At 43.5% G+C, this 17181-nt stretch overlaps 1 protein-coding gene across 2 annotated transcripts; it reads right to left on the reverse strand.

The window, feature by feature from the left end:
* Window positions 1–3325: 3325 nt before the first annotated feature.
* mxi1 (max interactor 1, dimerization protein) lies at window positions 3326–16227 on the reverse strand. Of its 2 annotated transcripts, none has more exons than XM_068759813.1 (6): window positions 15999–16227; window positions 13595–13697; window positions 11613–11642; window positions 5171–5285; window positions 4676–4889; window positions 3326–3489 (listed from the first exon to the last, which is right to left on the reverse strand). In XM_068759813.1, exons 1-6 carry the CDS (start codon window positions 16225–16227, stop codon window positions 3326–3328), a joined length of 855 nt encoding a protein of 284 aa, XP_068615914.1. The 2 variants fall into 2 exon arrangements, with proteins under 2 accessions (XP_068615914.1, XP_068615915.1); XM_068759814.1 differs by lacking the exon at window positions 15999–16227 and adding an exon at window positions 13943–14015.
* Window positions 16228–17181: the final 954 nt, after the last annotated feature.

Below are 17181 nucleotides of genomic sequence, written 5' to 3' on the forward strand. Positions count from 1 at the left end.
TGGGTACAGGGTAACAGCTAATATAACAAGCCCGGCATTACCAATACTTTTAAATGTCGCATTCAGCAGAGCATTTAATTTGTGTACATTCAGCATTCAAACACCGAATGGCATAAAGAAGTTAAATGAGTCATTCAGATGAGAAAATCTTGAACTTTTTATTGTAGGTATTGCATCTTCAACTTACACGGCTAGAATCATCTTCAGACTGCGTGTTCATTTAGAGGACGGGCCACAGGTTCAGAACAAGTCCAGGAATCCCATTGGTTGGGCTAATTTGACCACATGGACAAATTTGCTCAAAGCCAACTTCCTACAAGAGCAACCCCAGAAGGGATCGCGGCTTCCAAAAGACAAAGCCTCTTCACCGCTGTAGGGCTGACACACTCCTGGCTATGCTGCGAAAATGGAACTCGACACTTCTAAACGTCTTACACTAAGCTTTAACATTTAATGCTGTGATCAAAACTTTAGAAGTTAGGGTCTCTCTCTATATATATATATATATTTTTTTGTTGCTAATTTGCAGCATAGCCAGAAATGATTTGCTCGATCTCTCAACATGACCGCTCTGCACTGAGCTGACAGTTCAGCTCGGTTGACTCTCAGACCAAAGTACGGTGATAGAGCCTTCACTGACTTTTACTTTATCTCACACTGCAAGAGAGCCACAGCCTAAATGAGATCAGTGCAGAGCGGCTAATGGGCCAGGTGCCTCTTAAATACTCAGCCTTTACTACATACGTCTCTCATACACCCATCCATGAACACACACTACACTTGCATCATGGGACAGGACAGACCTGGCTTCAGTCAGATCAGTTCTTTCAATCCCTTATTTGAATACAAGATCAGTGTGGTTTGCCACATAAGACAACGTGTGGCAGATCATTTTTGAAATTTAGCTTTTTTTTTAAAATAGAATATTTGTATTAGAATCTTCCAAATGTAATAAAATGCATTGCATTGTACTTTGAAACAGGTCTGAAGAAGGAGCGGGGTGAAATTAATGTTGTAGTAAAATGCTCGACACTTTTTCTGTCAGTCGTCGCGTTTCTTAAAACCAACATGTAAAGATGAAAATAAAAGCAAGAAGGTTTCTGAAGGTGAAAAACTTAAAAGGGAAGAGAAAAAAAAATGTAAACTGCTCCTCAGAGAGATATCAAGGAAGAGGACACGGAGGTGCGTTCCGAGGCGGTTTTGGCATCGTTGTGTTTTTATATTGTCGTAAAGCACCACAAGCGGCGACTTTCAGATTGAGTGCCAAGTCCATGAACCTCAACATCCCTCTGCAAAGAGCTTAGAGAAACGCTACACCTTAAAGTCCTTCAGCAAAACCAAAGGATTTGTTCTTTTTTTTGGTCTTTAAATCCTCACTCAGACGACACGTACTGTAGATCTAAGACACATTTTGTCAAATAAAACACAAGTCTAATAGAGTTGACAATCCTCCTAATGGAGGAAAGTGGAATTTTAGACCCCCTGTATTGTGTAGTAGCTGGCTAAATATTTGCCAGCAAAGTCTTAGCTATCACAAGCTTTGTAAAGAGGTACCCCCCCCCCCCCCAATTATTTTTAAAATAAAAATAACCAAATAGGGGGGGGGGGGAGGGTCAGCTCTGGACAAGGCTGGAGACTCTAAACAGGCGAGGCTCAGCACTAAGAGCAGCTTGGGGGCTAATTATATTTTGAATAAAACATCAGAGAAACAAAAACTAAATGGCTACATACAATTCTTAAAATAAGGAATGACAAATAAGCATCAAAGAGGAGTAAAGTAAGACCGAACCAAAATAAGTTTCCACAACGTGCCTGTTCTTTCAGGTAATGACAAATAAATATTTAAAAGGCCAGAGTTGTTGTTTTTTCCTTTTCTTTCATATATAAGAACTATGAACTGGCTGAAGTGCAATTCTTAATGCCAGCGGAGTTGGGATGGCAAACAATGACATCATTAACCCCCCCCCCCCAAAAAAAATGCAATAATATATATATATCATGAGCATTATAAAGAAGATAAATAATCAAGCAATAGAATTAGAAACTTTCCAAAGTTTTCACCTGCAGAACTGAACAAAGTTCTAGTGGCAAAAGTGGATACATCTAAAACATGAAAGTAAAATGCACAATAAACACAGGTTGAACAGGAACAAAGCCAATAGTTCTATCCAAAAGCTTGACTTTGTTTAAACATTTCATTTTCAAGTTTCATTTATTAAACTATTTCTATGTACAAAAAAAAGAAGAATAAATTCACTTTATGGACGGTCACACAGTCTTTAGGAGAAATGACTCAGGCGGTTAAAACTACAATACAAATAAAATATTACAAGTTATTGCTTCTTACTGCTGGAGCGAGCATCCAAAGTTGTTGTTGTTGTTGTTGTAGTTTGGACTATTTCCTTGTAGCTTTTATCTTCACTTCTTGGTTTGTGCCATTTATATGCACAAATCTAAAACAGGTAAGTGCAGTTTGATGGTGGAGAAAAGAAACAAAAAACAAAACAACACAAACTTTGAAAATGCACAGAGCACCACAGATGACAGGAATATTTTTTTTTTTGTGGTTACTTTCCTCCATGCTTGTTCGGAAACAATCACAGCAGGCAAACCTTTTTTCTTTTTGGCTTCAAAAACTCAGCTGTGAAGGATCTTCTTTGCCATTTGTTTGTAGTACAATAGCACCGGCTGGAGTGTCTTAGCTTTTATGGCGAAATCAGTACAAAAAAAGAAACAATGGATTCAATTCAGAATCCAAGCTGTGTTGCTATGGCAACGTTCATCCATTCTATGATCCGGGCTATCTAGGCCCAACATCAGAATGTTAACACGGGCTACCAGCTGCATATACGAACACACACACACAGCATAGAGGCCTGACCAGAAAGTCCAAATCAATTTTTGTCAGAATTTAAGTGCATTTTGGGTTTAGATAGGGGTTTGTGCATCTACTAAGAAAAAGAAAAGAAAAGAGAAACCAGACAGTTGACAGTTAGAGGAAACAAGTAAAATCAGTCAATCAAAATTTAGATGGCGTATATTTTTCAGATCTCTGAGCTCTGAGGTGGGCTAACACCATTTGGCAGTGTCAAATCACTCCATTCGGGTGCCTGGTGCAAGCGGGGTTCAGAGGTAACAGCAACTCTTGAGTGGAGCTCCTCCAATAGCTGTTCCGCCAGCACAAGAGGAGCTAAGAACGAGGAGGAGGAGGAGGAAGGCGCCATTAAGAGGCAGGAGCAAAGGGAACACTATTAGGTGACTGGGTATGTGTGTCTAGGCATGGCCAGAGGGATAAATGCATTGTGGGAGAGGGTGAGTTGGGGATCTAGGAGGAGAAGGCAAGCTTGATGCTGCAGGAGGAATATCCCTCATCGCTGGCCATGCTCTGCAGGCTGCTGTGGTCGTCCAGGTCGCTGGTGCTGGCCGTACTCACGCTGTCCAGCTCTCCGTGGGAGAACTCTGTGTTCTCCACATCCACCTCAATCTCCTCTGCAGCCCGCGATGAAGTGATGAGGGGGGGGGGGGGGGGTTGCCCAAAAGAGACACAAGTCAACACTATTAGTGGGCCTGGAACATCCCACAGGTTAGGTTAGGTTAGGTTAGGTATGTATTTATTTCAGGCAATGACAAAAGCACACAAAACAAAACAACCCGTGCCACATCGCACGAGCCACATTTAAACAATAAGTAATAAGCCAATTCAGCCTGAAAGGGAGTGGGAAGAAGAAAACTTATTTAATCCCACCCCCATTTCTCATAACATAAACATAGTAAGCTCCTCTATTTCAAGCTCCAAGTCATATTAACAACAACTATATACACTGCATGATTTCAAAAAATACAACAAAATGTCGGACGAAACTAGCGAAATTACAAAATTATATATATATATATTATTATTATTAATTTTTTTTATTTATTTTTTTATTTTTTTCTCCATTATAGTGTTACCACAGGTAACATGACAGTTTAGACAGTCATGCCAACATTAATAATAGACAAACAATACCAGCAATGGTAATGGAACAATAAATACCTTCAAGACCCTCTGTTTGAATATTGTGAGGAAACCAGCTGTCTATATACTAGCTTAAATTGATGAATACCTTGACATTGCTTGTGGTGTGTATCCAGACTGTTCCAAAGTTTAACCCCACGTACAGACAAACAAAAACTTTTGAGTGTGGTTCGAACTTGAGGAAGTTTAAAAACTCCAAATCCTCTCAAATCATGAGCAGCTCTTCGAACAGTAAAAAAACGTTGCAGGTTAATGGGTAATGATTTGTTAAATGCCTTGAACAGAACTACCAGAGTGTTGTATTTCACAAGATCCATAAATTTAAGCAACGCATGCGTTAAGGTTAAACAAGAAAGTTCTTCAATGTCATCAGGAGTTCCAGATTATCGGCGTATGGAAACGTATTGTTTTACTGTCGTATGGTGAAAATACATCTAATATTTAACTATTTATAATCGTTCCATGTGACTCGTTACAAAGAGTTTGAATTAAAAGCCAATATAAGTTTGCATATTTGACGGTCGTTTGCTTTTCGAGTGCATCTGGGACAGATGATCGTTGACAGTAACGCCTGTCTCATCACGCAGATGGACTCTGAGCGGTAAACCTCGGCGGTGCGGAATCAACCACGGCGTTCTGGTAGTGCCCCTCGCTCACCTTGGTCAGAGTCGGAGCGGTCGGAGCAGAGGGTTGAACCCACGCTATCCATGCGTATACGCTCCCCCCCCTCAGCCGCACTGCCGAGGGCCACGGCGCCAGCGCCGCCGCCGCCGCCGCCCCTCAGCAACTCCAGCTTGCGCTGGAGGTGCCGTTGCTTGCGCTCCAGAGACTCCAACTGCGACTGGCTCTTCCTGTCTGTCTCTTCGAGTTTCTGGACAAACGGAAGAGAGGCGAGACACAGAAAGTTTCATTGTGCGCGTGCTACATTGTTACACCATTCATTCATTCATTCTCCGAAACCGCTTTGTCCGTCACCGGGTCCTGCTGGAGCCTGTGCCCGGCAGTCAACAGGCGAGAGGCAGGGTACACCCAGGACAAGGCGCCAGTTCATCGCAGAGTAACACAGACAGACAGTCCTTCACACCTACATTCACACTTCAAATGAGGTAATGGAGGACCGTGAACATCTCGCGGCAGGACGCTTCTCCTCACCTTTATGTGTGCTTCGGCTTTGTTGAGCAGGCCCAGGGTGGTGTGACGGCTGCAGTCGGGACCCAGAGGTATGAGGGCCTTCAACCGCTCCAGACACAGCCGCAGGTGAGCTCGTCTGGGAGGGGGGGGGGGGGGGGCAGAACCACATAGGATAATTATGTAGATATACTAACTAAAGGGAGGCGATAAAACTATTTGTTTTCAAGTTTATTGGAAATAAAGAGATATAGAGATTAAAAAAAAAGAATTAAATGTTTGTTTAAGATTAATTGACCATCGCATTGTAATTGTCAGAAATTCGATATATATATAAAAAAAAAAGAATTAAATATTTGTTTAAGATTAATTGACCATCGCATTGTAATTGTCAGACATTCTTCCACCCTCTGTCAGCCAATGAGAGCTCCTCCAGCTCCTGAGGTATATCCTTCTTCAAAGGACTAACATACAGACAAAACCAGCCTCTCGTGGTATTTCTTGTACCCAGCTTTAGCTACTTTTCTCGCCTGTTATTACATACGAGGTTCAGCTGGTGGAGGAAAGTTAGAATGGCATTTACTAAACCCTACTCAGCTTATATGCTCCATCATCCTGACAGTCCCTTATTCTGTCCCCCCCCGCAGACAGGCTCCAGGTACTATCTCTCCTGCTAATGGCTCTCAAGTTGAGAGGTAAAGAGAGATAATAGTGGTTATAACACAATCAGTGCTCCATTAGCTTAAGCCATCTGTGGAGAGACATGAATGGATGCAGTGAAATGACCCAGACTCAGGAGCTATCTCTGGCGGCGCCTAAAGGAGAAAACTCCAGGGACTCAGAGATGGAATTCGCCATTCTGACATTGTTTGGGTCGGGCTGCTCCCTGCTATGCTCTGCTGTGTCAAGTCTACAGTGTTCCGAGTGCTGATAGAGAGTATCTGTGGGCATTTGAATGTGGGAGAGAGCGAGAGTGTGTATGCGTGAGAGAGAGAGAGAGGAGAAGAAGTCCAGCTATGCATGGACCTGCACTGATAAGGACATAACAGCAGAATTTATCCCGAACAGCTTCCATGCTTCAACACACACACACACACACACACGGATATGAGATAGACAACAACTATCTGTGGAGTCAGTTCTAGTGACAAAAGCCAGCATAGACAACATTTGCTCTTTATCTGTGTTTGTCTCATCCGAACCTCAACACCAAAAACTTTGCCCTGCATGTCCACACATTCATACGCCCTACTCTGGAAAGCAGCCTGGTGATAACACACACACACACACACACACACACACAGACACACACACACCACCCAGGAGATGCAGACATGACAGAATCTTGGATCCCGTGGAGAGGACATTTTTATTTGCATTTGATCCATCCTTGAGGAGCAGTGGGAAGCCCTGATGATACCAGAAAGTTAGGGTTGCGTATCTTGCTCAAAGATACATCGGCATAGAACCACCAACCTTCCAATAAGTGGAAGACGCTCTTACCACTGTAGGTTAGGGTTATTATTATTATTGAGACCATGTGGACTCAGCCGCTTACTAAATGTACTCAACACATGTTTTTTGTCCTTAGATAATAGGGCAACTCATTTCCGAGCACCATCCCTCACTGTCACACTAAAGGGCTAAAAGGCTATAAACTACTGATGTTGCCCAAAAGAAAGGCCTCCTAATCCTGAAGGAGGCTCGTTTATCATGCAGACTCAGCCAGAGAGAGTCTGGAGAGATTTAGAACTTTCTTTCTTTTTCTTTTCTAGTTACACAAGAAACTTGTGGATTTATTGGGCAACCCCATAACTCCCTGTCCTCATCTGGCATGTGTTGGGTGAGTTTAAAATACCTGTTGAATGGTAAAATACCACAGAATGAAAGGTAGCTACAGACAGGTTTGCAATTTATGTGCAATTTACATTCATCAAGGGGTTAAACTGCTCTAGCAGCCAAAAGCTGTAATTGTAGTCAAACCTACACAATAATTGCAAGAAAAATTATTCTAAACATCATAAGAAAATCACAAACAAATACCAAATCAAAGGTTATGACTGCAATGAATGACAGAACATATAGCAGCAACAGGCTGCCTGAATGCTAACGGATTATGTAACACGTGGCCAGTTGTTGTGCTCTAAGCTGTCACGCATAGCAGGACGATGAAATCCCTCACCGACAGTAAACCAAACATAGATGAGATGTTTAGGGAGAGGCCTGAATGTATAGTGGTGGACACAGGAAGTTGATTTGCTGTGGCGACCCCTCATGGGACAAGCCAAAACTACAGTTGTAGTAGTGAAGCCTCACATTGTATAAAAAAATGTAATTGAATGCTTGAAATGAGGGACTTGAGGTATATGAAGCTAGCATATAGCATTGCGTTAGCTGATTATATTGATTTGACCTTGTTTCTGGTTGTTTGGATGTGCTGTAACATCGATGTAGTCCTGTTTGACAGTGCGAACATGGCACCGCGTTCCCCGTTTTTTTGGTTTTTTATCTTGAACTGATCCCTAACTTTAGACAGTGTCTTCTCTCCCTCATGGTCGTTCTTTTCTTCATCTTTATCCACGCCTGCCGCCGCCAAAATATCCGTGTTTAATGTGTACTAAATGTGCTTGTTCTGCTTTCTGTAATTTCCTATAGACGCATAGCAGCCTATTATGTGCCTGATTGGGATTAATAAAGTATTCTGAATTCTGAATGGAATAAGTAACGTGGGCAACAATAGCATCAAAAGTCGCTGGACAATAATTCAGAATGCAAAAAGACATCAGGCTTTAAATTATTCGTTCATTTTACTGGGGAAAAAATTAAGTAAATATGTAGATTATGCATCTGAAAGATTGTGCAGATATTGTCCATTGTTGACGCCTAACATTTCTAGGCCACTCTTTGCCCTACAGCGACATGCGGCTTTCTCTTTCAGTCAAAAGGATGCTTTTCTTCATCTCTTTAATGGAACACAGACAGATGGGATGGAAGCAGAGAGATAAAATGAGATAGAGAGGGCGAAAGATACAGAGTGGGGGTGGAATGGGCCTGTGTAATCTGCCCAGTAACTAGCCACGGGTACAAACAGGGAAGTCTGTGTCTGTGACGGGGAAATAACAACACAAACCGACTCACTTGTTTCAAGGTCTGACTAAACTTTCATAGGAGCATAACATGTTAAGTCAAAACTAGAAGACATGAAAGACTTGCATGCTGCACATTTTGTGTTTATCAAATGTGCAATGAATGCATGTATTTTTTTTGTATAGCACTAGCAAAGTTTTTACCTCTAAAACGGGAAGATTAAAAAGCAATGCTCTATTCGTGGAGTTAAGTAAACCCATTAGAAGCCTCAGAAATGTTGTGTTCATCTCTACATCATTTTTCATTCATCACTATTTAACAGTGAACAATAAAGTTTGAACGTGAAACTGTGGGGAAATTGAGAGGAACACACTAGTAAGCTCACCACTTCAGGAACACTAAAGAAAAATCAAACGGCACATATTCAGTTGCCACATCTTTGATTGAACGGTATGATTGTCGTAAACTGCTCAAATATCGACTCGAGTGTCAGCTGACGAAATACCGCTCATCTCTACTGCTTAGAAGTCTTTTAATTCGCTGAACGATGACCCATATTCTGTTAAGAATGCAGGAGAAATTGCAGAAGGGATGAAAAGGCACGGCTGCATCTGGGTGGGGAAAGGACTTTGACACTTCCGTGCATTCAGGCAATTGTGACCTCAATCCCAAAAAGCGTTTTAGAGTGTGTGTGTGTGTGTGTGTGTGTGTGTGTGGAGCAGAGAGTCTCTCACTGACAGGCTTAAACATTCAGAGCTGAAACCACACGTCAGACTGGCAGCTTTTCAATTAAAAAGCAACGAGGAGTGATGGAAGGCAGGCGTGGAAACGTGCGGAGATGAAACAGAAGATGAGTGAGCGTGAATAATTCAGAAATACGCCCCCAGTTCATGCAGCTGCCAAAGACGCAAACTCGTGCTCATACCTGTGCAGGCACAAATAGGCACACAGAGATTGCCGAGTTGAATGAAAGTGAAAATAAATGAAGGGCTGCGCAGGTGCGGGGGCTGCTCAGGGCTTCCCTTAGTTAGGCGTGCTTGCATTATCCCTCAGTTCATCCCTTCAGCCTGTCAGTTACTTCCTCATCCTCTGACACCATTGTGTTAGCGGAAAGCCAAAGTCAATCCAGCCGGGTGGCCTATGCGGGTAGGAGTCGGAGTCGGGACCAGCACGTGGGCATGCGCTCTCGCTGGGCTCACCGGACCAAAGAGCAAGTCCCTTAAGCTGCTTTTCTAAACCAAGAAAAGCATACAAGTCGCCACATCGGTCAGAACAAATGGTCGTAGTTTGAGGCCCTGCAGCAAAGCCTGCGAATAGACGGCACTCCCTGGGAGCGGAACGACTGGGGAAGACGTTTGGCTCTCTTCGGGGAGCATCAGAACATGTGTCTGTCAGAGATGTGCTATACTGTTACTACGGTTACATCAAATAGGGCATCTTTTATGTAAATAGAGGAACGGAACTCAAACGTCTGACCGTATAACGTGACGAGCTCATGTGCTTTGTTCTTGCCATACTTATTTATTTTTTTTTAAAGGACTAATAAGCAGAGAGCTGTGAGATCAAAGTAGCAGAACGGCAACGAGTGGGAACGCAAGGCTTTTTACTGCTACCCCCCCCCCTCCCCTCCCCCCCTCTCAGGCAATGTAATTGAGGAGGGACATGAGGAAGTAAAGTAGGGCCATTAGGGGGTACACGATCAGAGCAGCCAAACCACCACATTATCTGGTCCTCCTGCACAGTTTGAGCATCTGGAATGCCCCCCCCCCCCCCCTCTTTCGGTCGCTTATCCGCATCCTGTGGTCTTTACTGTCACAAGGAGTCTGCTTGTCACAGAGGTTATCAAGGGATGCAGTAGCCATGCAAGGCGAAGCGTCTCGCCAGCAGCAGATAAACAAGGTTGAGAAGTCTAGAAGAAGAAAAAAAAGAAAAGAGAAGAGAAGCCCCACCCAGGGCTAGACCGAAAGGGAACCGCCTAAAATGTAAAGACTTGGACGTCTGCTGAAATGAAACAAAGGCTGATGCCATTGTTCTGTAAGCCCGCGCACTTGGTAGAACTATGGCTGATCCAGTGCAGCATGCAGAGGCATGTTCTTAAATTCAATTGTGGATTAACTGCTTTAAAAAAAAGATGAATAATTCTTTCTGTCAGGTTGCTTAGAAAAATGGATTACCATTTCCAATTCTTTTCTCTACAGGAAATTCAAATTGGGCTCGTCGAATACTAAACAACAATTAGACTCTTTTTTTTTTTTAGCTATAAAATGAAGACAGGTGTGGTAAAAAAAAAAAAAAAAAAAAAAGAGAAGGCAGAGGTTTTACGTTTAAATGGGTAATTTAAAAAGCCTCGGAAGTCAAACAGATTTTCGGAATTCGAACGCACGAGAGGAGCCAGGGGGGAAGCGAAGACGCGCGAACAAAGGCGAAGCAAGCAGCTGGCCTTGTGTAGCATCACAAGCGAGCACCAAGATGACACATCCACTCTCGTCTATATTTAACTCGCTGGATGCCTCTACTTACAACGTTCCCATCCTTTCAGGGGAGACTGCCGGGGAGAACGGTGAGAAAAGCAGGCCGAGACGGCGTGCAATTACGCTGAATGGATGCAGCCGTCCACCTTCTTCATTGTACTCGCTCCCGCCGATATCACAAAATGGAAGTCTTAAGTCATACAAGTCTGAGCACTTTTATTCATCCCGACGACTTTTGGGGCGTGCAAAGGGATGGAGTATAAACGTTGTGTGGGTGCTAAACTCAATCTGAGAAACCAGTCTCTGTCGTGTTTAAAATAATAAGCCAAGATCTTCCCAGGTACTTCGGATTTCTTCCGCTGCAGATTCTTTTTTTTTTGCATGTAGAGTTATAATTTGCTTCAGGCATGCGTTTAGGATAGAGAGGCTACTGAAAGGAACATTTGGCCTTACTTTATTGCCAGCCTTGCTTCAAAAACAAGCAATAAACCTTTAACTCACACACAAGGTAACCAACTGCGCCGGCGCATCGAAGCCCTCGGCCCGGCAGCCAAGCAGCGTAACTCAATATAAGTTGAGCGTGTGCATGCAAGGCTCACAAAAACATCAGGGTTAGGGGTCGTGTTAAAGAGGAAGAGCTCATTGAAGAGAGGTCAAACATTGTTGGACAGTGGGACAGGACGGGGCTGTTCACGCGGCGGGGCAGAGCCGTGCGTGTGCTTGTTCGACAAAATCCTGCAACAACACATTTCGTTTGGTGCGCTGGCTTTCGGTTTATTGACCGGATGACGAGCGAGCTTCACTCTGGAATGGGCGGAATATAAAAACAGCTGAATGTCAGCTTGACATTTCGCGCCAGGAGGCCGCGACCTGCAGAGTTTTAGGAAGAGACGAACGTGGGATCTCACCTGTTCTTCTCCAGTTCATTGTGCGTGGATCTGCAACGACAGAAGCGCAAGCTTTCAATCAGAGAGCAGATTCAGCCGTTTGCATTTTCAACAAGCAGAGTATGGATCAGCAGTGGCTGATCCTCCTGAGACACTCTGATTGGGATTGATTCCACCGATGGGTAAAAATGACCAGCACTTTCAAAACGTGCTAATAATAACTGCAAAATCGTGTTAAAGCTAAGTTAGGATAACGCTGATGGCAGGTACAACTTCCTTCTTCTACTCTGAACATTAGGCAGACATCAAGATCAGCCCTAAACCAAGCCCCCCCCCCCCCCCCGCACCAAAATAAATAATCCTGCAGCGTAAGCACACATTACATCCTTGTACGATCTCTCATTGACAGTTATCATCAGAAACCCATTTCCCTGAATCCCGAATCTGCATCTGCATGTCTGGAGCTCAGCAATAGCACAATACAGACGCGTCTGAAGGCCACACAAACAACTGCAGAACGCTTCCTTCTGCAGGCACGCATGCGTGTCAGCGCGGGTGTGGTGTGTGTGTGTGTGTGAGCGTACACAGAGTGGGTCAAGGAGATAAAGCAGCCATGCTATAAACAGTAGGCAAGGGAAGACAGACTCCGATAAGCCCGTCGCTTTGAGCCTCGACTCACCACAAACAAAGGAGGCTGGCTGCAGCTGGAGCGACAGCCATGTTTAAACAGCTGTCTTACATGATAAAATGATACAAGGTTTCAATTTTGGACATCCTCATCTCTTTTTTTTTTCCCCCCATACAGAAGATGTTGAAGGTTTTAATTTTAGATCCTCTCCGTGCACGTGGGGGAGGGGGGGGGGGGGGGGACTGAGGTCTTTCCTTTCTGTGGAAAATGCCGCTGTGACGTGGTAAAAACGGCTCGTAACTTTCGCTCGTAAGCAACATGTCGTTCTTTACTGGTGCTACTTTCAGGGGAAATAGTTTCACATTCAACGTGATGTCATTCCACTTTATGTGTTCATAAGGAATGTTTGTAAAGGAACCTTTACAAAACATCAAATGTTAGTGATGAGTTGCGACACAGTTGCTCTTTGTGACCCCCTCTTACATTAATAACATGAGGCTAGGAGGGGGGGGGGGGGCGACATTTTATATATATCGATTATAATATAATGGAATTAAAGATGGCAGCGCAGTGGGTGTTGCTGTTGCCTCACAGCAAGGAGGTCACAGGTTCAAATCCAACATGGGGCCTTTCTGCAAGGAGTTTGCATGTTCTCCCCGTGTCTGCGTGGGTTCTCTCCGGGTTCTCTCCGGGTTCTCGCCGGGTTCTCTCCGGTTTAAAACATGCAGCTGAAGTGAGTTGGTTACACTAAATTGCCCGTAGGTGTGAGCGTAAATGTGACGATCTCGCCCGCAGACTTCTGGGATAGGCTCGGATAGGCTGCCGGATTTCAGAGCAATCAGTTGAGAAAATGAACGAGTGAATGAATGAATGAAAGATGCTTAACGCCAAGAGAGAGAGAAAAAAAAGCACAATGTCGAGTCAGCGGGTCTTATTTCGGAAGGTTCTTGCCTGTTCACACGGAACAACTGAACAACACACTGATGTGTGACTTCAAAGAGTGCGCTAGCAATCCACAAGACTTATTGCACAACAGCAATATCTGCATCAAGCAACACTTTTTACAGAATGGATCAGCATGTAAACATTAACGTGTAAAATGTTACAGTCCCGGTCATATGGCGATAAGAGTTCATCCTCTAATCTGAAAACTTGTGGTGCCTCTGATTCCAATTTGAAGACATTTTCTATTGATTCTCTTTCCCTTTGAGTTTGCAGCTACGTGGCCCCAAAGAACGGTATTAATAAACACGGTTCCGCAGGTTCTAGATGGAACCCATTTACATTTACAAAGAGTGCATACGTTCCACGGCAATGCCGATCACAACTGCGCCACATTCATCCCAGGTGAAGGACGGTTCATGCCCGTTCTCACCTGTTGTGGTTGCTGCTGAACTTCTTATTTCGGAACTTCCTTTGCCTCTGGTAGCTCGAGTTCTGGTCGGGCTGAAATGTCGACGCGTATCCGTGTTCACACTCTGTCAGAAACAACACAAGCGGGTTAGATGTTAGCCAAGTCTGTTTCTCCACAAGAAATAAAGACACCTTTACAATTACCATTTATGATCTTCTAAAAAAATAAAATCGGTGTAGATGAAATTTGCTGACGTTTTAAAAAAAAAAAAAGCAATTACCAATGTCATTATTAAAGCTGCGAGAAACAAGGGCTGTCAATTGATTATCGATCATGCCTCAGCTTCGACGACCTTTGACTTGCGTTTACCTCTTTCTCTCCTTTCTAGATAATCCGCAGCTTCCAACAGCCGCTGGATATTTAAGAGCTGGACCTCCGTCATTCTTTGCCGAGGCTGCAATGCTAGCAAACCGTTAGCGCTTCAACAGGGGGCGGGGGAACCTGTTTCCAACTGGCAAAGCCAATCTTCGCCAGGTTTCGTTGTTATTAAATCTTAAAACCAGTTTATCAAAGTATCAAAAGTTCGTAGGAAACACGACAGTATTTGTATTTAAATATAAATATATATATATAAATGAATAGAAAGGATATAAAAGAGAACAGGTTCAGCAAGGTGCTCGCTGCGGCTCGATTCGCTTCCTCCCCGACCCTGTTTGTTTACCTCGCTGCACAGCTGAGAGGCGGGGCCAGAAGGAGAGGCCGGTCAAAACGCGTTGCATTGTGGGAAACGGAGTATTACAGTGCATTGTGAAAAGTCTGTAAAACGCTCACACTCTTAACAGCTTACCTTTGTCAACTATTATATTATTGATTTTTCTTTTATTGTGTATAACTGTGAGGTGCAGCGTTTCTGCCGCCTACATAAATGCATGCAAGGGTTTGGATTGTTGAGAGGGGCCTATTGTAGGGCGTAAATATCATTTTATTTTATTTTGTGTGTGTGCTAAATGTATCTGGATGCTCAATGACATGAATAAAGATTTAATTTTCTTTCTTTCCAGTCTGTAGTGCACAATTCAACAAAGTATTTTAAGCTCAATGAAATTATTACTACTTTTGCTCACTGTAATTGAAGGTATTTACCACTGCTGATTAAAATCAAGAAAAACATTATGTTGGACTAAATAATGATAAAACAATCATTTTAGATTACACATCACTGGCATGAAATACTGGATAATAATTGAACACGTTAATTAATTTACGTCTTTAATAAATATCTGACAGTGCCTGACTCAAGCGTGTTCTCTGCAGAATACTTCGTTTCAAAAAAAGGCCTGACGGAGTGGTTAGCGCTGTCGCCTCACAGCAATACTGGGTTCGATTCCTTTCTGTGTGGAGTCCATAGCAAGCTGGGATAGGCCTCAGCAAGTCCTGTTAACCACAAAGTGGAGAAAGCGGTAGAAAATGAATGAGTGGAAAAAAGACCTACAATTCCCATGGTGCAACAGTGCCATGGGCGTGTACGTGCCAGTTGAAGCCAGGCCCAGCAACACCTGACGTCGATATCGCCCGGGCGTTTGATTTGCGTACAACTTTCCCGTCATCGGGGGTTGAATCAGAGCCTGACCAATCACAGAAGCGTCTCTCGCCATGTGGAAAGCGAAGCGACACGCCCACAAATAGCAGGAAGCAAACAACCAGGGGAGGAGGAGCTCAAACAGTCGCTGACGTCACTCGTCTTCCGCATGTGCTCTGCTGTTCCGCACAAAAACAATCTTTCGCGGACGGAAACATTTATAAAGCGCTCGTATTTTAATGTTAATTATTATTAAGTCATTTTTTAATATTCAAATAATTAAAAACTATCGAATTGATACGAAGGTAAATTTGGAAGTTCAGAAAACAAGCAGTTCTCCAATCAACACTATGTCAAACGCATAGCTAATTTCTACCGGGTGTTAATGATAAATTAGCAAGTTAGCACAAACCATTAAGTTATGTTCTATGAGTTTGATCGATTTAAAAAAAATATTTATTTATGTTGTTTTTTGGGGGGGAGGGGGGGAGGGTCGAATCTGCAGGTGCAAAAATGACATCATCCTAAACTGAGGGCGCTGCAATGTGGGTCTGATTTAGCGCGCACACCTTCAGACACCATCGTTATGTCACAGTTGTTTCTCTCTGCAGCTCGAAAGCTGTGCGAAAGGAGGGAGAGACGCGCAGTCTCTGCTCCACATCGCAAGTACAACACCGTCCAGAACACCAAATACACAACCAGTGGAATGAAAAACTAATCTGGCGCAGACACAGGCGGTCTGAGTTAAATGAACTCGGCCCTTTGTTGTCTGGCTCTGATGACAATGAAGTCCTGTATCAAAGGGGACAAATAAAATGGATCAATCAAAACGCAGCGCGAACTCACTTCCGTCCTTCCTCCTGTCGGCGCTCTCCAGGAATCGAGCAGCCTCCAGCAAAACGTGCACATTTTTCAGAAAAGTGTTGATCTGATCCATGCGAGAGTCTTCGGAGCTGAAGACGTCACTGAAGTTATAACCGGCCATTCGGAAATCCCGGCGATCAAAGAGCGATGCCTCGGGATCAAAGAAGAACTCTTCGCTCTTCACACCTCTCTGCGTCTCACTTTGGGACATTTTTGCTGTTAGTTTGTGCAGACCCTTCTTCTTCTTCTTCTTCTTCTTCTTCTTGTGACTGCGGGATGTTTAATGTCAGCAGACGGTGCTGCAAAGGAGAACAGGAGCCCCCGCCACCCCCACCTCTCCGACGAGTCCGCATGGTCCTTGTGCCGCCGGCTGAAATCTGAGCTGGTGTTTTAGGATTATAATTACAAAGGTTATCATGCTAAAGTCCGCACAAGAGACAATGTGTCCCTTTATTTGCTTCCCTGTAAACCCATCTTAAATTGTTGCATTCAACCATTTCTGTCTACAATTCATTGAACGCAATCTTCATAGAAAGGCTGGCCTTAGAACCCAGAAGAATCTAATTTTGGGATGGATCTCAATTGATCTTATTGAAAACCGGAGGAAGTTTTGTGTGAAGATAAAAGAGAGATGATTGTAAATGTGTTTTTTTTTTCTAATAAACATTGGAACAGACCACTTCCAGGATTATGTGTTTCACAAACTCCTGGAAAATGAGTGACACTGGGTTTAATGTGCTCACCCTTTCACAAGCTGGTCAATATGACGCATGCAAAGTGAAGATTGTGTTCATGTTTTCACCACTGCTGCTCTACATACTAGATTCTCCAGGAATAATGATCGCTGGTGAGAGAAATTGTTTTGTGGTTGTTGTTTTTTGTGCCTAATTTCTGAGGGAAAATCTTCCGTGCAGTCTCTGCGGATGTGGAACATTTCCGAGTATCACACATAGATACATTAAATCACGCAGCCATAAATCATCTCTCTCTGGTTTTGTTGCTTCCTATGAAAATGACCATCATTCTGGTGGTGATCACGGGTAATCAAGTAACATTCAGGAAGTACACCCTCAGGAAAGGGAAACGTGATAGTAAATGATGCAAAGAGGAGAATATGTTTAAACCAAATCACAAAAAAACAGGCACCACCCAGTGGTCGGAGGAG

The sequence above is a fragment of the Brachionichthys hirsutus genome, unplaced genomic scaffold (assembly GCF_040956055.1).
Source record: "Brachionichthys hirsutus isolate HB-005 unplaced genomic scaffold, CSIRO-AGI_Bhir_v1 contig_222, whole genome shotgun sequence".
NCBI lineage: Eukaryota > Metazoa > Chordata > Actinopteri > Lophiiformes > Brachionichthyidae > Brachionichthys > Brachionichthys hirsutus.

Excerpts from the sequence above, each read along its gene's own strand:
- mxi1 (XM_068759813.1), bottom strand. The coding sequence starts at position 16,227 with ATGTCCCAAAGTGAGACGCAGAGAGGTGTGAAGAGCGAAGAGTTCTTC. Across the intron at positions 5,286-11,612 it reads AATGAACTGGAGAAGAACAG|ACGAGCTCACCTGCGGCTGT; the intron begins GTGAGATCCCAC and ends CCCCCCTCCCAG. Across the intron at positions 4,890-5,170 it reads AAGCCGAAGCACACATAAAG|AAACTCGAAGAGACAGACAG; the intron begins GTGAGGAGAAGC and ends CCGTTTGTCCAG.